Raw genomic sequence first — 22,061 nt, 5'->3', positions numbered from 1 at the left:
TATCAAAATCTAGTTTTATTAGCTATTGTATAGAATTTCAATTTTATCATAACTTCAAAACAAAGAAATATCAAGCATATATTCATATAAAGATGTAGAGGCTCATTAGTGCTTATTAATTAGTAATTGTAATTCCTTTCTGGTGAAAAAGGCTGCTTTGATTCTGCACCTCATCAAAGTTTCAGTGATTTATTGATCTTAAATTCCCTTTTAATTATAAGAAATGTGTTGGTGATTTGAACAACTTTAAAATCAGTCAAAACAGAAAAAATGGCATTCAGAACTTAAAAAGTAAAAAATCTCAAAAGTTTACTAATATTAAATGGTACCTTGTCACCAGTACTTTCCACATGCTCTCCCAAATTTCTACCAAATTATGCATGGTAACAAATATAGTTGTATTTAGTAAATATCATAGTACACTAAAAAGTAGAACTGTCAGCCTCTGAGGAACTGGGAAAAATTTCCATTACCTATAATGTCACTGGAGTTGGATTAAAAACTACAATATTTGCATCACCAGACTATGTTTCAAAAATTAGGTTAAAACACACACACACACACACACACACACACACACACACACACACGGGTCTACATTTGCTACCATTGTCTGTCTTGGATCTAAAATTCAAGTGAGTGTATTAACCAGATAATTAGGCCAGCCATCTGTCTACTGCTTAGGTGCAACTTAAAGTATCTCACACGCTTTGCTTTACTTTCTAACTCTCTTCTCCCTACGGTATCATTCTTACAATATCTATTAGAAATGTCAACTTCTAGCAAATATTATACGAATACTTTGATATATAGGATGTGTTGGGGAAGACAGTGATGGAGCCCATATATTTTGTAATCTGAAAGTGTTGTAGGCCTGAGTATAAGTAAGAAGAACCTTCCCAAAAGGGTATTCTTGGGAATGTAATGTGATTTTTTTCATTAGCGCTGTTTAAAGTGTCAGAGAGGCAAGAATTGAAGAGATGGGAAAAGATACAATATCAGTTCTCATAGGATGTCACTAAGATGGAGTCTGCTTAGATGCTGAGAAGAAACCCAGGCGGATACAGCCCCATCTGTCCTATGTCTGCGGATCATGGAAGCCCCAGCAGGGTCAACAGGAATAGACAGTCCTTCCTCCAAAGATAAGCAGGAGAACAATGTATATGAATGAGAACTTACAGAACATCATCCTGAGGATTCAGAGGGAGAGATAATGACTGATACTGACCTGCTTGTGGAAGACTAGATATTTTTCTAAAAAAAAATGAAAATAATTTAAAAATCTGTTTAGTAACTTAAAAGGAAATATGACAATGTGTTTTGTATATAATCATAGAATAAAACTGTAAAGAATAAAATGGAAATTAAAAGAGTATATAATGATATTAAGGAGAAATATAATTGTCTTTAAGGAGCCAAAATTTCAGTAGCAGGATTGGAAGTATTCATGAGTAGTATTGAAGCCCAAAAGAAGAAGAAGGAAAAAAAAGTAATGTAGAAAGTAAATTTGGGAAGCTCTTAGAATATGCAGCTTAGTCAAGAGATGAAAGTAATAACAGGTATGATAATAGGTAAAAAAGAATAAGAGTAAAGAGTCATCTTAAGCATTATAAGTCTCTTTGGGCAGAAACCAGATAATTCTATTATCAAAATGTCACTTCTCAGCAAAAACGCAGGCACTGACTCCCAATCACTGTTTGTGTCCTCTTCCTTTAAACCTGACCTTTAGATTGCATGAAATCAATAAATCTATAATCAGAAATTTTCAATATAGAGGTCAGAAAGGCAGTCATATATTAATACTGATTTATAGCAAAAATAAAGATGACTTGGCTGATCTTAAATACGACTCTGTCTGTCCTTTATGACCTTGAGAAAACCCATAGTCATCATAGGATTCACCTCATTGAAGTCTAAAACAGGGCTTGGTATGATGACTGTGGATGGTGTCAGATAATGTATAGGGATCCAGTTCAGTTCAACCAGAAATTATTAAACACCTAAAAGGTGTCAGGCACTGACCTGGGCACCACAGGATTACAATAAACTCAACATTTCTCTCATTCTCAAGTATCTTATGGTAAACTGAGGAACAACTTTCTAAAACCTCTTCCAGTTTTGGCCATGTAGGATTAATTGCCATTGTATTGAAACATTTGAAAAATCAATGAGAAAAAGGTAACTTGATACATAGAAACCCAGTATAAAAAAAAAAGACATTTCTGAACATGAAAACTCTATAGATGCTTATGAAGATATCTGTTTTGAATAATTCACCTATTTTCACCTGATTACTTGGATCATCGCCAGCTGATGTCTGCAGACTCTTCCAGTTCTTGGTATCCAGGATGGCTCTAAGGAGCCAACCTACCCAGTAACCCAAAACTACTCTCTTTAAGGGTACAAATTATTCATATGTTGAAAGTCTCCATGTTCATATTTGTCTTTTATGGCATAACCGGAATTAGATAATGACGGGCTTCAGCAAAATCTATTGCCCCACTGGCATGCAATACTCCAACAACATATTAAATTCTAGCATAGTTTCTGTAGTTCCAGAGATTTAGTCTACTGAAGTGTAGTTCCATGACGAAAATGAATATTCCAGGGATCCCACAGAAACAAATATGTCTACTTCTTACAACTTGTCTCAGCAATTGTAGAGAAAAAATACTAGTCTTCTTATATATGTGTAACTTGATACAGGAGTTTGCCCATCAGTAATAACACCCCACAAAGGAACACAATAATTTAGTGCCTTTGTTAAGCTTTCAACAAAATGAATGATTTTCTTTCTTTGAATTGTTGAAAGAAGAAATAATGTCCTCTACTATATATATTTCATCTAAAACTATAAGGAAACATCAAGTCTACCCTCACAATTACGTCTGTTTTCAAATTAAAATGAGGGTCTGTGGCATCAAAGTACTAATTCATTTGCGGAAATAACTACATGCAGGACATTTTTTTTGAATCTGAAAATATAGACAAAATGTAACATTCCTGCTGTGAAGAAACCGAGTTTACCAGTGTGAGTCTCAAACATGACTGAGCATAAATTAGTCCAGGGAGATTTTTAAAAAATAGATTAGCCTAGGAAAGTCATGGTTGAATTTAAAGCAGAACTGAGGCTTCTGCTTTTGGTATAGAAAGGAAAGTAGGTTGAGGGCATAAACTCATGTACATGCAACAATGTGTTCTTTTTCCATGGTTTGAACACTACTCTTTTGTTTGACAAACCTTGGAGAGTAGAAAGGGGTAGTTTGGTGAGAGCAAAATGCCAGACGTGTGTAACCAGCGCTATCCAGCTCATTCACCGAGTTACGGGATCTTTAAATGATAAGAAATGACAAAATTGTCCCCAAATGTGAGAGCAGCAGTTGGAATTTCAAAGCAGGTAAGGACTGTGCAAGCAGGCTATTAGGCAAATTTGGCCAAAACAAAAACAAAGCAAAACACAAAAATAAAGTAGCAGATTTTCTGTTCTCTGCTTTTTACTTTTTTCTAACCTGTACCAAAGCAAAGTTTTATGGACTAAATTTTAAGTAATTTTTAGAAGTTTTCTTTTTTCTTGCAACTTTATTAAGGTATGATTGACTAATATAAACTGTATCTATTTAAGGTATACAACTTGATGTTTATTTATTCATTTATTTATTTTTGGCTGTGTTGGGCCTTCGTTGCTGCGCATGGGCTTTCTCTAGTTGCAGTGAGCAGAGGCTACTCTTCGTTGCGGTTTGTGGGCTTCTCACTGCGGTGGCTTTTCTTGTTGTGGAGTACAGGCTCTAGGTTCGAGGGCTTCAGTAGTTGTGGCTCATGGGCTCACTAGTTGTGGCACGTGAGCTCTAGAGCACAGGCTCAATAGTTGTGGTGCACAGGCTTAGTTGCTCCGCGGCATGTGGGGTCTTCCCGTACCAGGGATTGAACCCATGTCCCCTGCATTGGCAGGTGGATTCTCAACAACTGCGCCACCAGGGAAGTCCCCAACTTGATGTTTAGATATGCAAATACATTATGAAGTAAGCACCACAAAGTAATTAACATATCCATCACCTCACATAGTTCCCATTTTCAATAACAATACAGTATTATTAACTAGAGTCACATTGCTGTACGTTAGATCCTCAGAATTTATTCATCTTGCCTAACTGAATCTTTGTACCCTGAATCCCTCCTCCTCCAATAACCTAAGGAATCTCCCTCCAGGTCTGCTACTTATTAGCTATGGGAGCCTGGGATAGTTACTAAGGTCTCTGGGTTTAGTTTTTCCAGTGGTAAAGTGGAGATCATAAAAACAATTCAGAGAGTTGTTGTGAAGATTAAATAAATAAAGTTGAACATTGCAAACAGCCCAATGGGCAAACACTCAACACCCAATCAATAATTAGGTATTGTGATTCTCATTATGGGGCTTTGACAAAAGTAATGCCAAACATATTGGTTAACTTGGGCAAGGCCACACAGTCTAGTGAATATCAATTCTCTTTCAATAAGAATAGAAACAAAACTTCTTAAGTGGTTTAACACTTTTAGAGAATTTATATCCCTTGTGATGCTCACAATGACTTTAGGAAGAAGGCGTAAGAGGAATTACCCTCTCAGTCTTATGGGTAATGACATGGCCATTTAGAGAAGTCAAGTGACTTGCCCACCATCTCAACCAGAGACAGAACTAAAGCTCTGATTTCTGGAGGCCTAACCCCTCCCTTGTCAGACTCTCCATCTGACATACTGACAGGACGCTTCTCCACCTTGATGGTTGGTAGGGCCTCAGAGAGCATCACATCTGAACAGTACAGAGCAGCAAAGTCAATTAATCATCAGCCAGGAAAGATTATGGAGTACTTATGCTACACAAGGCCTTACTCACTTTTCTAATTAAGAGGCTTTATATTTTTTTAATAATTTTTGAATACAATAGCATCTTTCTGGAATTAAAACCTAAGGAGGGCAGTATAAAAAATATTTTGTCATGGGGTGACAAAAGGAAAATTAAACAATTAGCAAAACTGGTCATGGCAGAAAACCAAGTGAGCATTCACACTCCTAGGAAAGAGGGGGAAACACATACAACTAATTAATATGTGTATTTTTTCACTTACAAATTGAATATCATCAGAGACTAGGTAGGTGCAAGCTACCTGCTTTGAGATGCTATTTGCAAGCACATGGCAGTGACAGGTTAATGGCTAGGGTACATAGCCCCAGTAATGAAGGTTCAAGCTCCTTAAAACTGGCACAGGTATTGACAGCACAAAGGAGTATGCCAAGGTGTTATCAACTGAAAGTGCAAAATGAGATCAGCTTTTAAATTATGTTTCAGAAACTCCACATGGCCAGTCAAAACAAAGACAGAAGAGTGTTATGTCATGTACTGGAGGCTCCTTGTGTGGAAAGGAGAAGCAGAGGAATTTCTGTGAAAGCTGACACCATTCCTTAGGAACTGTTTTAGATCAGAGTACCAACTGGTTTCTAACTAAACCAAAGAACTATTCAAACAGTGGGTTAAACCATGGTTTTCTGTTGACTTGGAGACAAAATGACAAAATCTTAGAACTAAAGTTGCACTCGGGGATCATCTTTTACAATTTTCTATCAGTTATATGAATCCCACTAAGGTATCCTTATCACATGGTCACCCAACCTCTCTATATTATTAGCAAGGAATGGAGAAATCACTATTTTTTACTTAAACCAACCTAGTCAAAAGATGGAAAACTACACTTGTTACATGTGACATATTGCAGTTGAGCGGACATCCATCCCTGAGGGCTTTCATTTTAGGTAACTCTAAAGTCTACATGAAAAATCGAACCCCCTACTCACAGGATGGCTTTTCATATCCAATGATGGTTCGGATAACACCTCCAATTCCTTGTTTCTCTAGGTCTGACTTTCTTCAACCATATTTCAGGAATTCCAGCTCATAATTCTGGGTTTTAACCTCCTTGAATTTACTCTTAAAGGTAAGCTATATCATTCAGAATTAGCACAATTCCAGAAACCAGCTATAATCAGCATGGAATACTCCCCTCCAGCACATCTCCAACAACTGCTCTCCTTTTTCTCTTTGCTTCATTTTTAGATTTATTCCTTTCACTTTTCCAACCTTTAGTATTTCACACTCATATTTGTATCCTTGGATGAAGAACTACCATAACATGTTGGTAATCATTCACATATTGATCATAATTACTTAGAGGTTCATTATACTATTCTTTTCACTTTTATGTATAACGGAAAAAGTTAAATTATGAAAGTTGTACGGTAAGTCCCCTACATATGAGCGTGTTCTGTTCGAGAGCACATTCATAAGTCCAATTTGTTCGTAAGTCCAGCAGAGTTAGCCTAGGCACTCAACTAACACAATCAGCTATATAGTACTGTATTTAATAGGTTTATAATACTTTTCACACAAATAATACATAAAAACGAACACAAAAATAAAGAAAGCATTTTTAATCTTACAGTGTAGCACATTGAAAAGTACAGTACAGTAACAGCTACATCACTATTGCTTTTACACTTGCTTCTGGACATCCTGGGCTTGAAATAAAGATACTGTACTACTGTACTCTATACAGTACTGTACAGTAAAGTACACAAAACCACAACCACTTGTAGCATGCATGTGACAATGTATGCCAGACACGTGAACTAACTTACGTGACTGGACACGCAAACGCACATTCACATCTTTGAAAGTTCACAACTTGAAGGTCCGTATGTAGGGGACTTAATGTATTAAAAATGGCACAATCAGAATATCCTCTTCTCAGACCTTCCACACTGCCCAAAAGTCCCAATTCTCATTTGAAACAAGACAAAACTAATATTTTAACTCATAAATAGATGCATAGGGCATTAAGTCATTATCATTATTGATGATAAAAATGTTGGCATCTTACATGACAACATAAATTGGATCATCAGCTTAACTCGTGTCATATAGCAAGTTTGTTAGAAATTGAAAAGGAGAATCAAGTTTTGAAAGTGATAGCAGAGAACTTTAAAATTCTACTACTACTATTACAAATAATAATCATAGTAAAACTTCCACTTAAACCAGGTAATATGAAGTTTAGAAGTATGCATTCTAGCCACACTGCCAATTGCTTTAGGGCCAGTTGTGCTACCACACATAAATTTGGTTAATTCCAAGTAAGAAAACTGGGGAGACCTCATGTGTCATTCAGTCAAACCCACTGATTAAGAACCCGGGGTCCAGCAGACTGATGGTGATGAGGTTTTCCCAAGGTGAATATTCAGTTACTGAGCCAGGGCTCCTGAATCCCAGTGTAATACTGTTTTCTATTCCACATTAAATTTTAAATTCCACATTAAGTTCTGTGTGCATCTTATTTCAGAGTTCTTGTATAAATTGATTAAAGAAGTTTCACTTTTTCCTACATTAATTATATAGCTTATGCTTAATCCTATATCTGAAAACTATTTTCTCTATGTTATGTGTCTTTTCTTGATATTGTATTCCTTAAACTTATATTTGTTTACAGTTACTAGGTTCATTGTTGACTGAGGTTAACAGTAGAATATGTGAACTTCAAGTCTGAACCTGCCTCCTTCTAGCTGTGTGGACTTGAACAAGTCACCTGCGTTACTTTAAAGCTCAGTTTGTTAATTTATAAAATGAATATATCTCTACTTAAATTAGAGAACTAGAAACATCTGTATGATAAATTAAAAAGGCAAGCACAGTTCCTAGCTACTATTAGATAACCTCCAAAACACGTAACTTTTATTATTGGCATTAATAATAAATTAATGAAAGCAGATATTACAATTTTTTTTGCATCCCTACGGTACTATATAAAAATAGTATTTAATTTTTATCAAGAACAAAAATAAAAGATAAATATAGAAAAGAAGTAGAATTAAACTGCTAGATATACTACTGTGTGTACCTCTATGAGCACACATGAAACCAGACCACTGTGAACAGGACAGAACATTTCAATTGAGTAGATGCTTATGCATGAAATAACTTACTATAGAGAATGTTAGCCATTTAATGATAAACAGAATTATCTCGAGCAATTCTTCTAACTAAAGACTTTCTGAAATGTACTTACGTGCTTAATATTTGTTTGCCCAACATAAAATAGTGGAATAGTTGATTGTGTGTCATCTAAAGGTCCCAATGACCCATACAAACTGACTTCATGACCAACGTGGTTAAGTAAAATTAGCCTTAGAAGGAAATGCACACCACCCCCCCCACACACACACAAGCAGAAAACATGACTCAAGCAAAGCAAGTTGAATTAAAAGCTTAATGTGTAGTGTAAAATGTGACTTTATTATAATGGTTCGCTGCAAGACCTTTTTTGGAACAGTTACAATCAATGACACAAAAATGATTACATTTTTTCAACGTAACCTAAAAATTCTAGCCAAATTCATATAGTCAGATATGAGTCAAAGGAAATCTTCCCTTATTATTATCTATCTTTCCCATAGTATGTCTTTCCTTAAGCCATAGATGTGCTTTTATTGGTTTATAAACATTATTAAATGTTAGTTTAAGGACAACAGAAAAAACTCACCTAAGACATTTTCTCTACTCTGATGTATCCTACCCAACACTGAACATGGAAAACCTGGATTCTGGCCAGAGCTAAGTACTGACTTTGAATTGGGAAGAAGTGCAGAAAAGATGTTAGTGTCTCAACTTACTCATCTATAACGCAAAATTAATGTTCACCCTACCTCCGAAACAAGGTTTTTCAAAGAAATGCAAATAAGTACCATATGTTGAAACGTCCTAGAAAAGTAGAAAAGTAAATGTAAACATGAATTATTATAAACATATTAGGTGAAATTCCTGTTACCGACATCTCCCATTCTAAGGAAAATAACACAGCTGGTAACCATCAGAGCAACTTCAAATTCTTCTGTTTTAAAATCATAATCTAATAATATGACTCTGCTAAAGGAGATCAAAGTATAACAAGTACAGTAAAGTAATAGTATTAATATTCTAAGTATATACTAATCTGAGTTGACTGACTTTTTTCATCATTAATTTTAAACACACACACACAGGCACACACAGAATATTACAGATACTCTTACATACCATGCTAATTCCTATGCCTCTGCCATAATACTTCCTTGCTCTCCCAGTGATGTACTCTTTCTTCTCCTAGGCTCATCTGACCTCTACACTGAGACTGAACTCCATCTTTTCCATAAAGATGACTGCAGTTATTCTTAGCTCAAACTGATCTCCAATGTCTTTTTTTGTCTTTTCTTCAGTAATAACCCAGGAGTTTATCACCGAATTGTTGTCTGATTATTTCAGGTATGTTATTTTCATCTAGTTTCTAAATTCCCTGGGTACCATAATCACACTTTATTCCTTTTAAACATGTCAGTGGTATATGTATATATGTCATAACTATTATCACATATAAGAGAAAACAGTAACAAATAAAGGAGAGGCAAAGAGAATAAAAGAGTTCCAAAAGCAAAAATGTGCTGCTGTGTGTCGTCCATCATAGTGGGGAGAGAAGTGTGGAACAGATGTGTTTTGGCTTCTGGGGAAAAGGTTAATCAAACCTCATCATGGTCTGAATAGAGTATTTCTTGAAACTCTCAGATTACCTCTACTTCCTACCCCAGTCACAGCCTTTTGATGACTAACTTTACTTCTTCAAACTCTGTATACCAAAAAAAGGTACTGTGAACAATGAGGAACGTATTTATAATTTTCCTGAGCAAAAGAACTGTGTTCAGTCATCTTTATAAACTTTATATCTAGAAGAATGCTTGGCTACGCTCAATAAGTATTTCTTGAAGGAATATTAGATGAATAAATTGATGGAAAAATAGATGCCAATGTCAAAGTATCTATTAATCTTTATTTGTGTTGACAAACCCAGTTCCTGGGCCAACAAAACCAGCACCAACCATGATTGTGTGGAATGCACTGTAAGTACACAGTCTATTTTACTGCAAACCTTTTAAATGTCAATGAATCCTACCTGGAATATACAAAACTCTGTGCAGGGCATGTAATTGGAATTCAATAACGCCTGCTGACGAATCTAAGCATAACTGTTTCATACCACTCATACAGACATTTTTTCCTTTTAAAAATCAAAATACAGTTTTCTACTTGAAAAAGTTGGTTGTGAGCTTCCCTGGTGGTGCAGTGGTTAAGAATCCGCCTGCCGATGCAGGGGACACGGGTTCGAGTCCTGATCTGGGAAGATCCCACATGCCACAGAGCAACTAAGCCCGTGCACCACTACTGAGCCTGCGCTCTAGAGCCCGTGAGTCACAACTACTGAGCCCATGTGCCGCAATCACTGAAGCCTGTGCACCTAGAGCCTGTGCTCCACAACAAGAGAAGACACCGCAATGAGAAGCCCACACACCACAATGAAAAGTAGCCCCCGCTCAGCACAACTAGAGGAAGCCCATGTGCAGCAATGAAGACCCAATGCAGACAAAAATAAATTAAAACAAATAAATTTATTAAAAAAAAGTAGGTTGTAACATAAAAGTTTAGCTCTCATAATCTAAAATTTGATTTATATTTCCAACTCCCTTTAAATACTCTTAAGTAATCACTGTATTTCTAAAACAGAAATATTATTTTCCTAAATTTTTCCCCCGAAATACTAACACTGGATTTTATGAGTAAATCCTTTTCCCTACTCCCTCTTTGCATTTAGTATAAATATAGTCATTTTAACATAAGCTGGAATCTTAAAAATATTTTCTTAAAAAACTATTTAGATTTAAATTTCAAACAAAAGTATGAATATTTGCAGTGGTATGTAAGGTTACCACAGTTTGATTTTTTTATACTAAATATTTTTATTTTGTTTTTGATTTCAAGTGCTTTTAATATAGATTATTTTAAACTTTGGTTAAAATATATGGAGCATGTAAATCATTTAGCAATAAAGAGAACATTTTTGGTAATCTGCAGAAAAGTAAATATGCTTTAATGATATACTTCTGTAAGCACTTCTTTAGTTTTGGCAGGAAATGATCTACTCTTGATAGTAAGATACTTTGACATACATTACTTTAAAAAAGAAGATCAGCAATGATAACAATTAATTATATTTTTAACCTAATTTTCAATTCTTTAAGCTGTGAGTCAGGAAATACAGATATCATAATTTCAATGTGTTTACATTACTGGGAGGGGAAAAAGAAACAGTAAACTACAGGGAATACTCTGTCTCAACAAACAAGGAGTAAGAGTGCTATTATAAGAATCTGTGCCTCTTAAGATAGTCCAGCACTCTTTTATTTTAAGGAGAATTTAGTAGATTTTTACATGTTATAAAAATAACAACATAAACAAAAAGATAAAAAATTTAAAACATTATATCAATCATAGAAAATTATTTAATATGTTAGTATATTTAATTCTGATATAACTTTTGTTGCATCTACAAGTGTGTGATACAATTGGTAATGTACTCTGCATATTATTCTGTATTCTACCCTTTCCACTTAATATTTTATTCCAAGCATGTTCTAATGTCATTATTTTTTTCAAAAGATCAGTTTCAATGGCTGTATAATATTCCCTTAAATGGATGTAGAATAATTTATCTAACCACATACTTACTTTTGCACATTTACTCTCTACTCTATATTTTTTCCTTATAAATTATGTTTCAATAAAAATATAAATTACCCTCAAAACCTCATAGTCATGAATTCAATTCTACTTTTTTAAACTATCAGGTTGGTTGATGTTTATAAAAAATTAGGGGAAAAATTAAAAATAAGTTAAAAGAGTTAAAATTCTGACCCAGAGCTGGAAGTAATAATGCTGTCAGAAGTGTAGCTCCCTGCACACAAAGAAATCCAACAGTTTCTGCAACAAAACCAAACTGAACTGATGGACAGAAGCCTTTGCATGATAAAACAGTGCCAAACCAAAAAATAACAAACTAGATTCATTTGTCCCATTTCCCTAATTATGAGTAAATATTATTGATATTATTTCAGTAATTTGTTTTATTTTTCATGAAGATTATAACAATGGCTTTTCACTTTCTATTCAATATCCTGGATATAATTCATCGGGATAAGGGTCCTGGGGCATTTATAAAGGATTATCAGGTGCCCAGAGCATCTCTAAAAGCTATTGTCAGGATAATATTCTAATAACCATTCTAAGATCTATTTGGCTCCAGATTTTTGCTTTTTCTTTATGTTTTCTTAACTTTTACTTTTTGCCTTTACCTTTTTATCTTTACTTTTTGAACATTTTTGCTTATTTAATTTTCACTGTGCTTTTGCCTATAGGAACTATTATCCCCACTTTAGATGAAGAAACCAAGCCTCAGAAGACTTTAAAAAATTGCTAGAAGACTCTGGTTTGTCTCTGTTTAAGGACTTTTCCTATTTCAATATGTCATACTGTAACACATCATTTGAAAGATAACAGGTTTAAATATCTATTTTTGAATATCATATGGTAGATGAGTTCAGTTGTCTCCAACATTGTCCGATAAAATTAAGATTATATCCAAGGGGGAGAACCTTCAAGATGGTGGAGGAGTAGGAAGTGAAGATCACCTTCCTCCCCACAAATACATCAAAAATACATCTACTGTCACAAAGAAAGAAAACTACAGGCCAATATCACTGATGAACATAGATGCAAAAATCCTCAACAAAATACTAGCAAACAGAATCCAACAGCACATTAAAAGGATCATACACCATGATCAAGTGGGGTTTACCCCAGGAATGAAAGGATTCTTCAATATATGCAAATCAATCAATGTGATACACCATATTAACAATTGAAGGAGAAAAACCATATGATTATCTCAATACATGCAGAGACAGTCTTCGACAAAATTCACACCCATTTATGATAAAAACCCTCCAGAAAGTAGGCATAGAGGAAACTTACCTCAACATAATAAAGGCCATATATGACAAACCCACAGCCAACATCGTCCTCAATGGTGAAAAACAAACCATTTCCACTAATATCAGGAACAAGACGAAGTTGCCCACTCTCACCACTATTATTCAACATAGTTTTGGAAGTTGTAGCCACAGCAGTTGGAGAAGAAAAAGAAATAAAAGGAAGCCAAATCGGAAAAGAAGTAAAGCTGTCACTGTTTGCAGATGACATGATACTATACACAGAGAATCCTAAAGATGCTACCAGAAAACTACTAGAGCTAATCAATAAATCTGGTAAAGTAGCAGGATACAAAATTGATGCACAGAAATCTCTGGCATTCCTATACACTAATGATGAAAAATCTGAAAGTGAAATTAAGAAAGCACTCCCATTTACCATTGAAACAAAAAGAATAAAATACATAGGAATAAACCTACCTAAGGAGACAAAAGACCTGTATGCAGAAAATTATAAGACACTGATGAAAGAAATTAAAGATGATACAAACAGATGGAGAGATATACCACGTTCTTGGATTGGAAGAATCAACATTGTGAAAATGACTCTACTACCCAAAGCAATCTACGGATTCAATGCAATCCCTATCAAATGATCAGTGGCATTTTTCACAGAACTAGAAAAAAAATTTCACAATTTGTATGGAAACACAAAAGACCCCGAATAGCCAAACCAATCTTGAGAAAGAAAATCGGAGCTGGAGGAATCAGGCTCCCTGACTTCAAATGTAAATTGATACAGCCACTATGGAGAACAGTGCAGAGGTTCCTTAAAAAACTAAAAATAGAACTACCATATGACCCAGCAATCCCACTACTGGGCACATACCTGGAGAAAACCATAATTCAAAAAGAGTCATGTACCACAATGTTTACTGCAACACTATTTACAGTAGCCAGCATATGGAAGCAACCTAAATGTCCATCAATAGATGAATGGGTAAAGGAGATGTGGCACATATATACAATGGAATATTACTCAGCCATGAAAAGAAACGAAATTGAGTTATTTGTAATGAGGTGGATGGACCTAGAGTCTGTCATAGAGAGTGAAGTAAGTCAGAAAGAGAAAAACAAATACTGTATGCTAACACGTATATATAGAATCTAAAAAAAAAAAAAAAAAGTGGTTCTGAAGAACCTAGGGGCAGGACAGGAGTACAGACGCAGACACAGAGAATGGACTTGAGGACATGGGGAGGGGGAAAGGTAAGCTGGGATGAAGTGAGAGAGTGGCATGGATGTATATACACTACCAAATGTAAACTGGATAGCTAGTGGGAAGCAGCCGCATAGCACAGGAGATCAGCTCAGTGCTTTGTGACCACCTAGAGGAGTGGGATAGGGAGGGTGGGAGGGAGACACAAGAGGGAGGGGATATGGGGATATACGTATAGCTGATTCACTTTGTTATAAAGCAGAAAGTAACACACCATTGTAAAGCAAATATACTCCAATAAAGATGTTAAAAAAAAATTATATCCAGGGCCTCACATGTGATCATTCATCCCAGCTAGACATTTTCCACACACAAAAAAAATAACCATGCAACAACTCACATGCGTGATGGACATTGGGAAGGACAAGTCTGTATAGATCAGAGAAAAATCTATGCACACCCTGAGGAAAAGAACTGAAATGAAACCTCTACTGATTGTGGATCAAGTGGGCCCTCCTTAGTATATCAAATAAATATAATAGTTTATCTCATTATGCTAACCGAACTATTTTGAGTTTTAATTGGATCCAGACAGTGTGCTAATTGCTGGGGTGACTCAAACATAAATATGACACAAGTCCTATTCCTCAGGGTTTACTGTCTCTTGGAACCGAGCTGCTCTAAGAGTCATGTTGGGAGACTACACCCAGTTGGGAAGTGATGGCCACTGGTCCACAATGTGATAAGTTGAGCTGAGGGTAAGCATTTGATGCTTTCGTAGCAATTTGACAGTGCCGCCAGATCCAAACGCATGATAAGTGGCCTAATTTAACTGAGCAGATGAACCCATGGGTGAGCCAGCAACAGACTAACTATACGCAGAAGAACCTCATTACATGATGTTGTGATTCAACCTTAGTCTTTCCAGTATACCCCAGATGTACTTAAAATCCAAAATATATTTTTTGATGAAAAGATAACTGATTTATATCCTACAGAATAAATTTTGAAATTAGCCAGTGGTAAAGAGTTGAAGATAAAGTTTAAAAATACAGTATCACTTTATTCATTTTGTATAAAAGCTTAAAATGAACATCCTGAGATTGTTAAAATGCTTTAAAATCTCCTTGCATTACCATCATCCTTATTTTGGAGACTGATTTCTTCTCTCCAATAATATTATTAAAAAAAAAAATAGAGACAGTCTAAACATACATTATCCCCTAAGAGTGGTGCCGTTGTCAATCTAACCTAGATTAGTTAACAAGAAGGAAGCAAGTTCATTTCCTACATTAAAACCTGTGAATATTGATATGCCAGTTCCTGTTCAAAACCTGAGAATTGGCATTTAATGTGAATAATCACTATTTTTCTCAATATTTGTTTAATTCTCATTTAGCAATAACAAAAAGTTATGAATATAATAGCAATCCTATTAGTCGCCTGTATATCCACTCTCAAAGTAATATATGAAATTCCTCTTTTATTCCAATGTTATGTTGGTACTTATTATATATTTTTGCAATGTAATTTTAAAACAGTTAATTATAATGAGCTAAATTTGGGGGCTGTATTTGTAATATTTACTTATTTTATTTTTCTAATAATTGATTTTATTGTATTTTTCAAAAACATTGATTCGTGCCAAATAGGAAATACATACAAAGTATTAAATTTTAAAACAGTGGTCTTTCATAATAGTTTTAGAAGCACTGTCTTAGAGGAGATTAGACATGTTATAATTATAATCAAGGAAGAAATTTCTATATGAGAGAATCAACCTATGGGGTTTAGAGGAAGATGATGCTGGCAGGAAAAAGAACTTTGCACCTGGGAATCAAGTTTCCAGTGGGACAAAATGGGGGCTGTCAGATTGGGGAGAGGGTTCCAGGTAGAGAAAGTAGTGTTGGCAAAGGCACAGAGTCAAAAGAGCTTTTGAGCCTTACGAAGAATATCAAGCAGTTCAATACCCCTGAAACATAATGTTAAGTAGAAAAGCAGGATAGAGGCCAAGCTTGATTCTGAGAGGTCTGGAATTCAAAGGGAGGAGTTTGGAATTTATTCAATTGGCAAAGGGGTTCCTCTGATGGTTTTTGAGAAGTGTGTTTACAGTTTTTAGCTGGGCCTTATAAAGTTGTATTTGGCAGGAGACTGCTGGAGGATTGGAGACCCATGAAACTAAGTAAGGAGTTTGGTATTAACATATATACGCTGCTACATATAAAACAGATAATCAACAAGGACCTACTGTATAGCACAGGGAACTCTACCCAATATTCTGTAATAACCTATATGGGAAAAGCATCTGAAAAAGAATGGATATATGTATATGTATAACTAAATCACTTTGCTGTATACCCAACACAACATTTTAAATCAACTATACTCCAATATAAAATAAAAAATTAAAAAAAGAAAAAGTAGTTATAAAATCACATAAACATACATATTTATCGAAAAATTCAGGAAAAAATGAATAAGCAAAAAGAAAAAAAATATATCAGGTCAAAATCCAGCCATCTGGAAACACTCACTGGTATACAGTAGAGACAGTGTGAATCACATACCATCAACTCTGTTTTAAAGACACCTTTGTTTACTTTTTATACCATAAACATATAAATATGCTTATACATTATTTTAGTGACTGCATAAGTTACCATTATATGGATGTCCTTGGGGTAGATGACATGACTGCAATATTCAACATGAAAGGATTAGTCACAGTGCGATCTGTACCCATGAGATTGTCAAAGAGGTAGTTAATGCATGTGTTAAAGATGTGGAATGGCATCTCAGAGTGAAACACTGGGAGAAGGGAGGCTTTATACTTCAACATAGTGATTAAAGCAGGCTCCACCCCTTATCAGCTGTGGTTTTGGATAAGTGTTTTGCTTTAGCCTCAGTTGTCTGGGGTTCCTCATTATAACTTACATGCTATCTATGAAATATGTCCATAAAGCATCCAGCACAAAGCCTAGCGTAGAAGGCACTCAATTAATATTAGATTTTTCTTTGATGATTGATAGGTCCTCAAATGTACGTGGGGAGATGAATAATGTTAAAGAAGATGGATTTCTGAGTTTCAAGGTGACATAACTACGAAGAAGGTGCTATAAAAATGGAGATTTCAAGGATCTGAGCATATTTGGTGGAAGGCAGTTGTTACGCTAACCATGAACACAAGCACCCATCCAAGGCTGCATTGACATTCACAGATATATTGTTTGAGAAGCAGCATAATGAATGACATTGCTACACTTCAGCCTAAACGTGTCAGGGCCATCTAGATGCCCTCCTTCTCCTTGACCAGTAATGTATTAAATGCTCCTATGGTGACCTCCAAGAACTAAATGAAGCTTCCAAATGAGCTTAGTTTAGACTCCTTCAAGCCACTTATATACTATAGAAACCTGGTGAGACATGTCATGAGAATAAATAAGAAGCTCACATTTTACATTTAGATATAATCTGTGACAATGAAGCCAGGGTTACACATTGTATTTATAGTCCCCACTGTATTATCTGGCTTTGTGAGGAATACGTAAATAGGCCAAGTACCTAGTGATTGCCAGAAAGGTGATCTGGATTGGATAGAGGAAAAAATGAGCACAAATCTATTCCCCTGCTGGAAAAGCAACCCAGTGCACACAACCTACTGACAGTGAGTCAATTCTTTCAGTGGTATTTATAAAGACCACATGGCTCTAAGAGCTTAGATATTGTTTAATTCTGTGTAAAGGTTGTTTTATGTCAAGTTCTTTTATAAATATATTTGATCTTAGGTTTTATTTATAGTATGATAATACACTGCAGCTTTGTCCCAGGATATATTTTCAAAATCAGCTTTACCGATGATTGGTAAAGAAATTATGAAAAAAAATGATTAAAATGATTAACTCCAAATAATTTTATTTTGATATCTTGTGGAGCATTAGAGTAGAATGTGCGCCCTAGATATTGAAATGTGGCTTAATTTAGTATGCAGTTCTCTGCTTAAACACCGCTCCAGTCTTTTGATACTTCGATACCAACGTGTCAGTTACACACAGAAGTAAATGCCTCTTTAAATAGTTCAAGCTAACCTGAGAAGGGGGACGAGATCCATGATTTTTTTCTTGCTTCCCAAAGTCAAAAACTGCACAAATTTCTATAGTTTGGTCAAAATCATGATGAATAAAACAGAATATTATTCAGCATTTCAAATCTAATGACTCAAAGTTTTTTGGTCATCTCCTTCAATAGAAAATACTTGCTAGCAAGTAGAAAGATGACTTATAAAATTACAATGGCACATTAGGAGAATGAGTTGTGGGAGACTCATTACGTATTAGAGCAAGGCTACGTAATTCCATACCTTTTTTTAAATTTAGTAATAGTACTCATCTGAAATAAATCATAGTGTACCTCTGAAATAATCATAGTGCAAAGGCAACAATAAGGCAAGACCCAAACTTATGAACAATTCAAAATGAAAATATACAAATAGATTAATAAAACTGCTATCTTGTTTTCTCTATTTGTAACATCATCACCATGATAATACTTACCTTGCAACCAATTTCAACTGAAACCTGAGTTTACAGAAAAATAAAACTGAACTTCTGTTAAATGATTTCATTCATTTATTCAAAAAAAACAAATCTTAAGTGCTTGCTGCTCTCCAGAAACTGTATCAGTGCTAGGTAAACAAGTATGATTTGCCTCCTGCCCTCATGAATTAAGTTACATTCTTTTTATAGCTTCCATAAATAAACATTTAATTTGCAGGCATAAATGTATTTAATTAGGATATTACAGAAGAAAGAATGGACTGTAAGTAAGACGTTATTCATTAGATACAAAGGCAAAGCTCTTCTTAGCTATCATACATGTAACCTACTCTAGGCCTTGAAAACAAGCAAAGATATTATGTCTAAATAAAATGAAGGGCAAAGATTAACAGCTATCTAACCAAGGTGATTAGTATGGTCAGGCAAATTGTAATATTCCAGAAATGAAAACCTGACTTCCTTTTCACCAACACATTTCTTATAACTGGATTACCCAATAACTCCCCCTACCACCTCCCACAAAGACAAGCCAAAGTCCATGGAGCCACTCAGTGGTTTTGATTGATTGACTGATTGACTGATTGTATTTGTAATTTAAACTCTTTTTAAAACTTTTTGAAAATAGCAAAATCAGAAATAACCTAAGGAAAGCTGAGGTGATTTCTTTGCCAAGCCACAAAAAGCAAAAGTGCAATGTGTTCCCATGCCCCTTCTGTCATTTCAACTTTGTAGAGTCACCTTTGTAGACTCTCAGACTGGAGAGTCTCCCTAGTTCGTGGCATTTAAACTTAAAAAGAAAAGCCACAAAGAGAGAGAAGAAAATTAATCTGATTGCCAAATCTGAATCACTTATATGTACGCTCCCAAAATCTATACTTCTACACCAAGGAGAATTACCCAGAGAAATGCTAGAGACGTAATATGTGTTTGCAGTCACATAACTAATGATTCATGAGGGAAGAGCAGATACAGAGCAGTCAATCTAATGTTTGGGGGATAATTTTATTGATGAACTACCTTAGGAATTAGTTTTCTCTCACATGAGCCAAGGTATAAATTTCTGATTAAATGGTATCTGTAATCATTGAAGCATAATGTCAATTAAAATAACCACTGGTGGTCAACCAGTGGTCAACAAAACCACTATTTAATTTTAATTATACAGAACTTGAAATAAATGTAACATATAAGAATGTATACACATACCATTGATCCATCGAGCTTCTGGATCATGAAGCACAAATTCTTTCCTGAAGAGGTCTTCTAAAGACCATCTGGTTTCTGATGAATTTGTGAGTTCATCTAAAATAAAGTAAATTTTAGGTTAGACACATTCTCCAAAGAAGACATACAGATGGCCAAGAGGCATATGAAAAGATGTTCAACATCACTAATCATTAGAGAAATACAAATCAAGACTACAGTGAGATATCACCTCACACCAGTCAAAATGGCTATCATCAAAAAATCTACAAACAATAAATGCTGGAGATGGTGTGGAGACAAGGGAACCCTCCTACACTGTTGGTGGGAATGTAAATTGGTACAGCCACTATGGAGAACAGTAAGGAGGTTCCTTAAAAAACTAAAAATAGAGCTACCATATGACTCTGCAATCCCACTCTTGGGCATATATCCGGAGAAAAACATAGTCTGAAAGAATACATGCAGCCCAATGTTCATTGCAGCACTGTTTACAATAGCAACCTAAATGTCCATCAATAGAAGAACAGATAAAGGAGATGTGGTACATATATACAATGGAATATTACTCAGCCATTAAAAAGAATGAAATAATGCCATTTGCAGCAACATGGAAGGACCTAGAGATTGTCATACTGAGTAAAGTCAGACAGAGAAAGAGAAATATCGTATGATACCCCTTATATGTGGAATCTAAAAAGAAATGATACAAATGAATTTATTTACAAAACAGACTTAGAGAATGAACTTCTGGTTACCAGGAGGGAAGGATGGGGGAAGGGATAATTACGGAGTTTGGGATTGACATGTACACAATGCTGTATTTTAAATGGATAACCAAGAAGGACCTACTGTATAGCACAGGGAACTCTGCTCAATTTTATGTGGCAGTCTGGATGGGAACAGAGTTTGGGGGAGAATGGATACATGTATAGGTATGGCTGAGTCCCTCTAGTGTACACCTGAAACTATCATCAACATTGTTAATTGGCTATACTCCAACATAAAATTAAAAGTTTTAAAATGTCTTAAAAAAAACTAATGAATTACACTATCTGGACTACTTTGCTTTAAAAATGTTAACTAGATGACAATATAAAGTGGAAATTTTAATGGTTTTTGGCATTAGAAGTTTGTCTGTTCCATGATACTTTTCAACCCATTAAATTATTTTCAATATTAAAATTGTCTTGAGCTACCACAAATTTAAGAGATCAATCCCTTGTTATGTACTGATATATAATATGAAAGCAGTTAATAGTTTCTATTGTGCATTGTGCCCCAACGCACACATTTTCACTGTTTAACCATAATCCAGCCCAATACTTTCCAAAATCACTTCAACATATTCTCTCTAATGATAAATTTACAGTTTTGTTGTAAACACCAAAGATGAAGAGGTAAAGGTCCCAAACAAATATGATCAATAAAACTTCCCAACTTGAAAGGAAGTTCACCAAATAAACAGAATAAATACCAAAATTCCACAAATAAACCCAACAAATACTAAGTGGACTTAGGAGTTAAATGTAAAAACTCAATATAATGCCAGAATATGAATGAAAAGCACATGTTTATATTAGTCCCTGACACATAAACTAGGTGTACTTCCTTTTCAAATCCCCAAATGTAAGAAATGGAAGGACAACACAGCTTAGATACCAAAATTAAGCATAGCAAACATACTTTTAGACAAAAGAGGCTACAGACAAGTTTGTGATATTTCATTTCCTTTGCAAAATAATATGATTGTTTATTTACTGTATAAAATCATCTTTGTGACCTTTCAGCTGTGACCTTAACTCTGGTTGAAAATAAAATGTCAACAATATATGCTAACCTCATTAGATATTGTTTTTTAAAAGTTCAGTACTTATTGTAGCAAGAGCTTTGTTTCTTCCAGCTGAAAAGCTGGGGCAAAGAATCAATAACTTCAAATGCAGTTTCTTTCAACATGAATCAGCCATGTAGTTAACCCACAAAATAATTGTTCAGAAACAACTGAAAAAAATATAACAGATGGAACTAGTGAGAATTGTTTGACCCAAGCCTAGTATAAGACGTGATTATATATAGATATGCAAAACAAAATGCTCCATTTGACAGTCTGACACAACAAAATTTAAATTTACCTTATTCATTCAACAAATACTAGGGCTCTTAATTTTCAAGGTGTTAAGTGAAGTATTGTAAGGTGCAGAAGACATATCTAT

At 34.9% G+C, this 22,061-nt stretch overlaps 1 protein-coding gene across 1 annotated transcript in view; it reads right to left on the bottom strand.

The window, feature by feature from the left end:
• The window catches only part of DPP10 (dipeptidyl peptidase like 10), a 648,823-nt gene that overhangs the window by 452,608 nt on the left and 174,154 nt on the right, over positions 1-22,061 (bottom strand). Inside the window, exon 3 of the mRNA XM_033860253.2 lies at positions 19,852-19,947. Coding sequence (XP_033716144.1) covers positions 19,852-19,947 — 96 coding nt within the window. The remainder of the gene's footprint in view (positions 1-19,851; positions 19,948-22,061) is intronic.

Source organism: Tursiops truncatus, chromosome 7 (assembly GCF_011762595.2).
Source record: "Tursiops truncatus isolate mTurTru1 chromosome 7, mTurTru1.mat.Y, whole genome shotgun sequence".
Taxonomy (NCBI): Eukaryota; Metazoa; Chordata; class Mammalia; order Artiodactyla; family Delphinidae; genus Tursiops; species Tursiops truncatus.
The sequence above is the reverse complement of the archived record's forward strand: the minus strand, read 5'-3'. Positions and strand labels throughout refer to the sequence as shown.